Here is an 8,727-nt window from a genome sequence, read left to right on the forward strand (position 1 = left end):
CCAGTACTCAATTAGTAAAGTCATTTAGTATATTCTTCATGACATGGCTTTTTGAGCAATTAAAACACCATCAAAAACATAAATAGCGTTGTTAATGACAGCTGATACGTTCGTATTTAAAGCTTTCGTTCAGACAGTTTATTCGTGGAGCAGGTGAATGCGTGTTGAATCAGGTTGAGTTCAGAGCGAGGTTGAGTTTGACTGTGGCGTCGGCTCAAATTTCTAATGATTTGGAGGAAGAGATTTTAGTCAAAATTCCCTGAAATGCGCTTTACATATCTGACTGTCAATATAGCCGCACATCACATGGAAGAATGATACTGTCTTTACTGTCTACGTACATACTGTATACAGGTCCTTCTCAAAAAATTAGCATATTGTGATAAAGTTAATTATTTTCCATAATGTAATGATAAAAATTAAACTTTCATATATTTTAGATTCATTGCACACCAACTGAAATATTTCAGGTCTTTTATTGCTTTAATACTGATGATTTTGGGATACAGCTCATGAAAACCCAAAATTCCTGTCTCAAAAAATTTGCATATCATGAAAAGGGTCTTTAAACGAGCTATTAACCTAATCATCTGAATCAACTAATTAACTCTAAACACCTGCAAAAGATTCCTGAGGCTTTTAAAAACTCTCAGCCTGTTTCATTACTCAAAACCGCAATCATGGGTAAGACTGCCGACCTGACTGCTGTCCAGAAGGCCATCATTGACACCCTCAAGCAAGAGGGTAAGACACAGAAAGAAATTTCTGAACAAATAGGCTGTTCCCAGAGTGCTGTATCAAGGCACCTCAGTGGGAAGTCTGTGGGAAGGAAAATGTGTGGCAAAAAACGCTGCACAACGAGAAGAGGTGACCGGACCCTGAGGAAGATTGTGGAGAAGGACCGATTCCAGACCTTGGGGGACCTGCGGAAGCAGTGGACTGAGTCTGGAGTAGAAACATCCAGAGCCACCGTGCACAGGCGTGTGCAGGAAATGGGCTACAGGTGCCGCATTCCCCAGGTCAAGCCACTTTTGAACCAGAAACAGCGGCAGAAGCGCCTGACCTGGGCTACAGAGAAGCAGCACTGGACTGTTGCTCAGTTTTGCGTGTCATTCGTAAATCAAGGTGCCAGAGTCTGGAGGAAGACTGGGGAGAAGGAAATGCCAAAATGCCTGAAGTCCAGTGTCAAGTACCCACAGTCAGTGATGGTCTGGGGTGCCATGTCAACTGCTGGTGTTGGTGCACTGTGTTTTATCAAGGGCAGGGTCAATGCAGCTAGCTATCAGGAGATTTTGGAGCACTTCATGCTTCCATCTGCTGAAAAGCTTTATGGAGATGAAGATTTCATTTTTCAGCACGACCTGGCACCTGCTCACAGTGCCAAAACCACTGGTAAATGGTTTACTGACCATGGTATTACTGTGCTCAATTGGCCTGCCAACTCTCCTGACCTGAACCCCATAGAGAATCTGTGGGATATTGTGAAGAGAAAGTTGAGAGACGCAAGACCCAACACTCTGGATGAGCTTAAGGGTGCTATCGAAGCATCCTGGGCCTCCATAACACCTCAGCAGTGCCACAGGCTGATTGCCTCCATGCCACGCCGCATTGAAGCAGTCATTTCTGCAAAAGGATTCCCGACCAAGTATTGACTATTGAGTGCATAACTGAACATTATTATTTGAAGGTTGACTCTTTTTTTTGTATTAAAAAACACTTCTTTTATTGGTCGGATGAAATATGCTAATTTTTTGAGACAGGAATTTTGGGTTTTCATGAGCTGTATGCCAAAATCATCAGTATTAAAACAATAAAAGACCTGAAATATTTCAGTTGGTGTGCAATGAATCTAAAATATATGAAAGTAAAATTTTTATCATTACATTATGGAAAATAATGAACTTTTTCACAATATGCTAATTTTTTGAGAAGGACCTGTATATTATTCATTCAGCAGAAGCAATTCAGTCACAGGAGAGTAATACAAGTATCATACCAAATTTCAGCTGAGCATTACAACACTGAAGTGTAAGTGCAGAATATTGGACTCTGATGATTTTATTCAAAAATAGTAAGTGCAATATGATTGGCTAGATGGTTAAAATCCGCAGAACTGAAGTTTTCAACTGCTCTTTGAAAATTGCATTGGATTCCACTGTTGGACGAGAGGCTGGAAGTTCATTCTTACACTGAGGGACTGTGAACACTGTACATTTGTAGTATAGCCTTGAATCTCGTTGTCCCAGCTAACAATGCATGTTCTCAGAACTTTAGCTATAATGTTCTGCCAAAGTTCTCTCAAAGTTATGAACCAACGTTCTTTCAGTAACATTAATAGAATGTTAGTTTAAAGTTTTTAACAATGTTCTCAAAACTTGAGCACAAAAACGTAATTTATAGTGTCCCCGAAATAATTTAGTTGGAACTTCGTCTAACATTTTTTTTTTAATGGTACACATGGACAAAATGAACATTCCCATTACTAAGAAAAAAGGTTTTCAAAACATTTAAAAAACTAGACGTTTTTAACATTCAGAGAACATTCAGAAATAAAGTTTTATATAACTTAATGGGAATGTTAGCAGAATATTTGTATTGTGTAATATAATAGCCAACTCGAGTACAAAAGCATACGTGTTTGTCTGAGATCTGAAATGATGAGTTTGCAGCAGAGAGCTGGTCTTCAGAAGCACGATCAACACAGGGGATGTGATTTCACCAAGTACAACATGTTCCTGGATCAACATCTTTGAGGGACAAGTTTACAGTTCATGTCAAGTTTAGGCTTACAACAAGGCTTTCACATTAGTGTTATTCACCTATCATTTCCCTCTGATTTTTGGAGATAAGTTATGGGTAGGGTTAGGACTACATTTTCGTACAGGGATGGAGATCCCCGGATAAACAACACACACTCCTGCTGCCCCCTGCTGGCTGGAACCCAGCTCACACCCCTGCATCTTATCACATAATGCACAGTCCAAGGGCCAAAGGTTCATGCAGATTATGGGAAATGACATCACACAGGAACTCACAATGACCTGGCATTCCTGTAAATGGATATAATCTCTTATATCATAATCTAAGACATTAGATTTTATGAGTCAGTTTTTCAACACTATAGACTTATTCAAAGACATAATGAATCTGAGTGAGCAATGATTTTGCGTTACTGGGTCTGGGTCTCTGATTAGTAAAGTATACACATTATCCCCGGTTTCACAGACAAGCCTTAAGCCTAGTCCCAGACTAAAGTGTTTGAGTTGTGTTAACTATTAAGTAACTTGCACTGACAAATCTTAGAATATGTCAGTGCCATTGTTTTGTCTCAAGATGCAAACCAGTAATGTTTTAAAGGCATGTTTATAAAAGCTACTTAAATGCCCTAATTGAAAATGTTAACCCTGGCTTAAACTAAACCCAGTCTGTGGAACCAGGCCTATGTGTTTTAGCCTAAAAACTGAACACAATATCTTCATCACTCTAAAAAGATTTATTATTGTAATATGGCATTATATTTACAGAATATTTGATGAAAGTATGATACAGCAGAATTGTAATATTGACAGTTTAAAACCAATAAGTCCAACAGTATATCCAACACATTCTCATCCTTTGGCGTCATATAGGTGACGCCATATGACATTTCGACGAAATCTTACGCACATGGCATCCTTTAGCGTCAATATAACACACACTGTTATGGGTAGGTTTAGGTCTGGGGTAGGGTACGTTTATGACGCCTTGGGATCTGCGTCTCATATTGACGCTAAAGGATGACATGTGCGTAAGATTTCGACGAAATGTCCAAAGCGTTGATGCATAAGCAGATAAATAGTATAAGCGCTAAATATATTCACATCTATAAAATATGAAAGACATTTTTTAAAATTGCTTAAAGTCTAAAGTAACTGATAGAAGTCAATTTGAACAATGTTTTCTTGTTGTTACACATCATGCAAAGTGTTTTAGGTTCTTAGTAAAAGCTTGACAAGTAAATGACATTTATAAACGTTTTTTGATGTTAATGTTCTTTCACATAAGTGCAATAAAATATATGCAGTGGCCTATACAAATATTTGAACACTTAAGTCAAACATGCATCAGATAAAACATGAAAACAAATGTATTAAACACAAAAAGCATAGGCCTATGAGATGCAGTTATCTAATGCAATGACATGTTTAGTGTGATTTAAGAGTACAAACACTTTTAGGGCTTAGTGTGTATGTGTAGCCTATAACTAAAACAGTTTTATGGTCATGGCAAACCATAAGTTTAAAGATAAGTTCAGTTCTGCAGTTCACATGAGTTATTGTGGTAGTTCCAAAATAATGAGCTCAATTCACCTCAGGTCTGAAAATCATCTCCCGTTAAGACCCGTTCACACCAAGAATGATAACTATAACGACTACTATATTATGATAACACTCTGTTTATACCAATAGGTTTGTCGTCTGCCGTTTTAAATGCTCAAGCTTGTTTTTATCGTTCATCGAATAAAAATTATTGTGATTCCACCCAAATCGTTTGATTGTTCCGTTATCGTTATAGTATAGTAGTGTGGTGGACTCCACTATTTAGGATGATTTTTAAAACCGCATCCTTATTGTTAACGTTATAGTAATCGTCTTTGTTGTGAACAGGCCTTTAAGCAGATTTTTGCTGTGTTTCGGCTTTAGTACATCATGATCTCTTTGGGCGCATCCTCCGTGGGTTTCTCCTGCTCTTTGCGGCGTGTGTACGCGGCGTGGACGTACAGATACACCATGAGGATGCAGATCATATTGAAGCAGATGTACGGTATCAGAAGGAAAAACCCCACCTTTAGGTTAATTTTTACATCTTTCAACGTCACTTTGGGCGTATCGGCTTTCACCAGCGTCTCGAACATCTGGCCAAGGTAGGTGTTCGCCACATACAGAATCAGCGCCAAGCTGGCCACACATACTAGACAAGAGATAAGACACATACAGGTCTTGAAGTATCATTTAAACCAATTGTTTTAGACATCTAAACATTTTAAAAGTGCTGTAACGTCAATTGAAGAGTTGATTCTGCACTATTTCTGATCAGATACAAGCAAATTTCTTGGTTTGTTTTCTCACCACTAAGTCCACTGCATGTGTATACCCCTATCGGTCCCATGTAGGTCTGATATGGGTTACTGAAGCTGTTATAGAGTGAGACCAGGATACTGCCTACAGACCCCACAAGAGCCAGAGCCAACAGGATGACAACCAGAGCGTGCAGAATAACCTGAGCTCCTGCTACTTTCCCCAGACGATCAAACACTAAGAGAAACACAAAAAGACTATTCTATAGGAGAATAAGAATGCACTAAACATTGATTTGAAATAAAATGACATAACCTTTGACGAACTCCAGTAAGTATAAAATTGTCATGTGATTTATATGGAATTGCATTTCTAATTCCCGAAAATTCCAAAGGTCATCTTGGTCCATAATTTTGAATCTGCAAGCTTTTTATGGTATCATATACATATATCAATCTATCATTATTTACTTGAGCTTAATTTGTCTATTGCTTCTATCTTATATGATTTTAGTTTAGACTTGAAAATGTCAAAATAGCATAATCTAGCATGCAGACATTCAACTGAAGCCTTATTTGAAGCTCACCAGACACTTTTTCTCCAAGTTTGGAAATCCTGGGGCAATTGATTTTGTTTTCTATGCCGTCGAAAAGGCCGATATTGAGTCTGGAGGATCCATTGAACACTTCAGTTTCGCTCGGTGCGCAGGCCATTTCGGCTGAGGCCCAATCCGCCGACATCCCATAACCCAATAAACACACTCCAGCTGCACATATTAAACAACTTGACAAGAAATGCAGTAGTTTCTCCGTGGACGGCATTGTAACTGATGACGTGGTCCTTTTTTCTAGGTCCTTGGCTGAGAATCTCTTTGTCAAGCAGACCCTTTGATTTCTGACGCTTTGTGGCTGGGAAATGGGAGAACTTGGGATGAGGTGAGGTGTTGTTGGGTAATAAATTGTGCTGTATAGGTTGCACTTTGCTTCACAGATCTGAAACCAGTAGCCAGGTGTTTCCTTGTAATGGCAAAGGTTTGGACTAAGGTGGGGAGAGCTGATCACAGATAAGCTCATAATGAAGCTCATCACAAGGAGGGCAATAAAGTCATAAAGTAATCGTCTGTACAGTCACGGACTGCTGCTCGTGTTGTCATGGCATTTATATTGGAGTTCACAACATGATAAAGAGAGTGACGTGGGTTTGATGATCAGAAAGAAAAGATCTAGAAATCATTCTCTGACAGTACAGAAGTCCTGCTTTACTGCTGGTGTAACTAGAGCCATCGTTTAGGACCCTTACAATTGATCACAGGGCACTGGTCTGGGGTGTAACATTTATGATCCTTACAGTAATCGTTAATATGACATTAACGCAGCGATATTCATACATAGAGAGAACAATATTCTTATTGTTTTTAAATAAATATACCTTTTACCTGTTTCAATACTTTATTTGGTGGCTGTTAGTTTTGTAGTGGTGAAAATAAAAACAGTAAAAGAAAAGGAAGAGATATGATATTAAATGCTACACATCCTCATTAGGTAAGAAAACATGTTTATTTTACATAAATGTGTGTATTTCCTGAATTCTATATTTAGATTTACTGTGACGCCTTGTCCAAAGTCCATGTGATATCATATCACCATGGATATTAAAACACACCCACATATAAAACACGCACACACATGCAAGCAGCGATAGTAGGATCAGAAAATGTGTGGAACACAGATATATTATACCAGAACAATACACAACCTGTAAAATTAAATAAAAGTATAGAAAATAATTACACTTTTAACCAGCAGATGGCGCCTGTTTTTGAGTCAATCTGAGAAAACAGCATTGATTCAAATTATGCATAAATTAGATTAACCATTACGCTTATTTATGTTTGAATTATTTTAATTAATTATTCTACTTATTTATTTTAAATAAATTGTTTTTTTTATATTTTACTGTCCTTTGTTCAGTTTTTTTAGGTGCTGATAATGATGATTTAATGCGTTTATTGCACTTAAAACATGCTCTTTATAACTGCTTTGCAAAACAGATGCTGTAAAACTAATATAAAGAAAATAATACTGTAGAATGGTATGAAAGAATGGGCGCACACATCGGGCGGGGCTTATCGGATGTTGATAGATTTAAATAATAATTCTACTATTTCTGCTAGTTCTGCTATTCACTGTGTAGTTTCAGTTAAATATACAGTTTTTTTTTTTCAGTGTAATAATTAAAGTATAAATTACTGTCCAAACAGTCTCTGTTGGTCACGTGGAACCGGTTCTTTTTCTTTGTGCGGAACAGGATGGACCAATCACAGACGATTGTGATATTTGAATGAGTTTTCCCATTTGTCTATCATACACAGATCATTTGAAATAACAGAACACAACGACGGAACAAGAAACAAACGAGCTCAACTGCACATCAATGCCATTGCCAGATGTTAGAGATGAGTATTAGAATCGGAACCAAAGCTAGAGGCTGAAGATCGAATCAAACCTTGATCTTGAACTAGAGAACTAACCAGAAACAGAGTTAAATGTGGAACTAAATTACATAATATATGAATAATAATTTGTTTGCTTAAAGCGTTTTATTGATCTAGAACCCAAACTAAAGTTAGAGACAGAGACGACCTTATTCACATCAGCGCCATCTTTGGTTTTTGGCGGGAATGAAAGCGATGCTGTGATAGATAGACATACATGTTGCACTGCTATTTAATGTTTTTTTTATTGTTCTAATGACGAAACACAAAAATATCTTCCCAAGAAATTTCAGTATACAAAAATCCCAGACAGTTTGAGCTGTGGAAAATTGTAAGTGATCTAGGAGCTTTAGTAAGACTGCATCTGAAATGGTATACTCTCTTGAGTAGGTACTTATTTTAAATAAATATGACTTACTGACTGCTAAACAAATTACGTTCTATATAGTATGAGTGTGTGTAGTATAAATGTAATCTGGACATTCGCCTACATTCGCCATGTTGTCATTATCATGTGACCTACCAGCATCAGCTGTGTTGCTTCACTGCCATTCATAAATCCTCTCCTGTGGCCTCATGGGATAGTAAAGTGTTCATCGTATGCACACTTAAGAATCTCACCTTAAGAACTAGGTCTTCCGGTCACTTTTTGGCTGGATCCCAAATGGCACACTCCAGCCTTGTGGACCTCCTCCGAGTTCACACTTGGTGACGTCAGGAAGTGCCGACCTACGGGGCCTCGAGTCCAGGAGGGCACGCGAGAGTGTATTTTGGGACAGGCTTGATGACATCAGGCCACCGAAAGTCAAACAGCCACAAACTCCTCCCCTCATTTATCTGATTGGGCGTCCACAATGATTCCTGGGTAGGTAACTCGTGTGGAGGGTGTGAAAGTGCGGGCTTCGCCAAAGTACGCACCGAGGGCACAAATGCCGAATGGGACACCCTACCTAAGGACTCGCAATTTAAGGCCACGAGACCGCGAGTCCACATGAAGTTTGCCATTTGGGTTCCAGCCATAGCCTAATCTTTTATGAGTAGCCTACTGTGAATTCAGCCATACTTCTTTTGTCACATAGGCCTTCTGTTTTTCGCCTACTATATAGTAGGGAAGTATGCGATTTTGGATGCAGCCTAAGTCTATCTCTCACAGTTTCGCTTTCATACCTGTCATCA

General features: G+C 38.5%; 1 protein-coding gene across 1 annotated transcript; it reads right to left on the bottom strand.

Annotated features, from left to right (window-relative positions):
* Positions 1-4,618: 4,618 nt before the first annotated feature.
* On the bottom strand, positions 4,619-5,968 carry LOC130090614 (clarin-3). Its single transcript, XM_056258063.1, has 3 exons — positions 5,644-5,968; positions 5,109-5,294; positions 4,619-4,950 (listed from the first exon to the last, which is right to left on the bottom strand). Exons 1-3 carry the CDS (start codon positions 5,876-5,878, stop codon positions 4,679-4,681), a joined length of 693 nt encoding a protein of 230 aa, XP_056114038.1. The 5' UTR covers positions 5,879-5,968; the 3' UTR covers positions 4,619-4,678.
* Between the last annotated feature and the right edge of the window lie 2,759 nt (positions 5,969-8,727).

This window comes from Rhinichthys klamathensis, unplaced genomic scaffold, assembly GCF_029890125.1.
Source record: "Rhinichthys klamathensis goyatoka isolate OS25496 unplaced genomic scaffold, OSU_Roscu_1.1 h1tg000148l_1, whole genome shotgun sequence".
NCBI lineage: Eukaryota > Metazoa > Chordata > Actinopteri > Cypriniformes > Leuciscidae > Rhinichthys > Rhinichthys klamathensis.

Coding starts and splice junctions, on each gene's coding strand:
- LOC130090614 (XM_056258063.1), bottom strand. CDS start 5,878: ATGCCGTCCACGGAGAAACTACTGCATTTCTTGTCAAGTTGTTTAATA. Junction 5,295..5,643: donor ACTTGGAGAAAAAGTGTCTG/GTGAGCTTCAAA, acceptor TGTTTCTCTTAG/TGTTTGATCGTCTGGGGAAA. Junction 4,951..5,108: donor CACATGCAGTGGACTTAGTG/GTGAGAAAACAA, acceptor TCTCTTGTCTAG/TATGTGTGGCCAGCTTGGCG.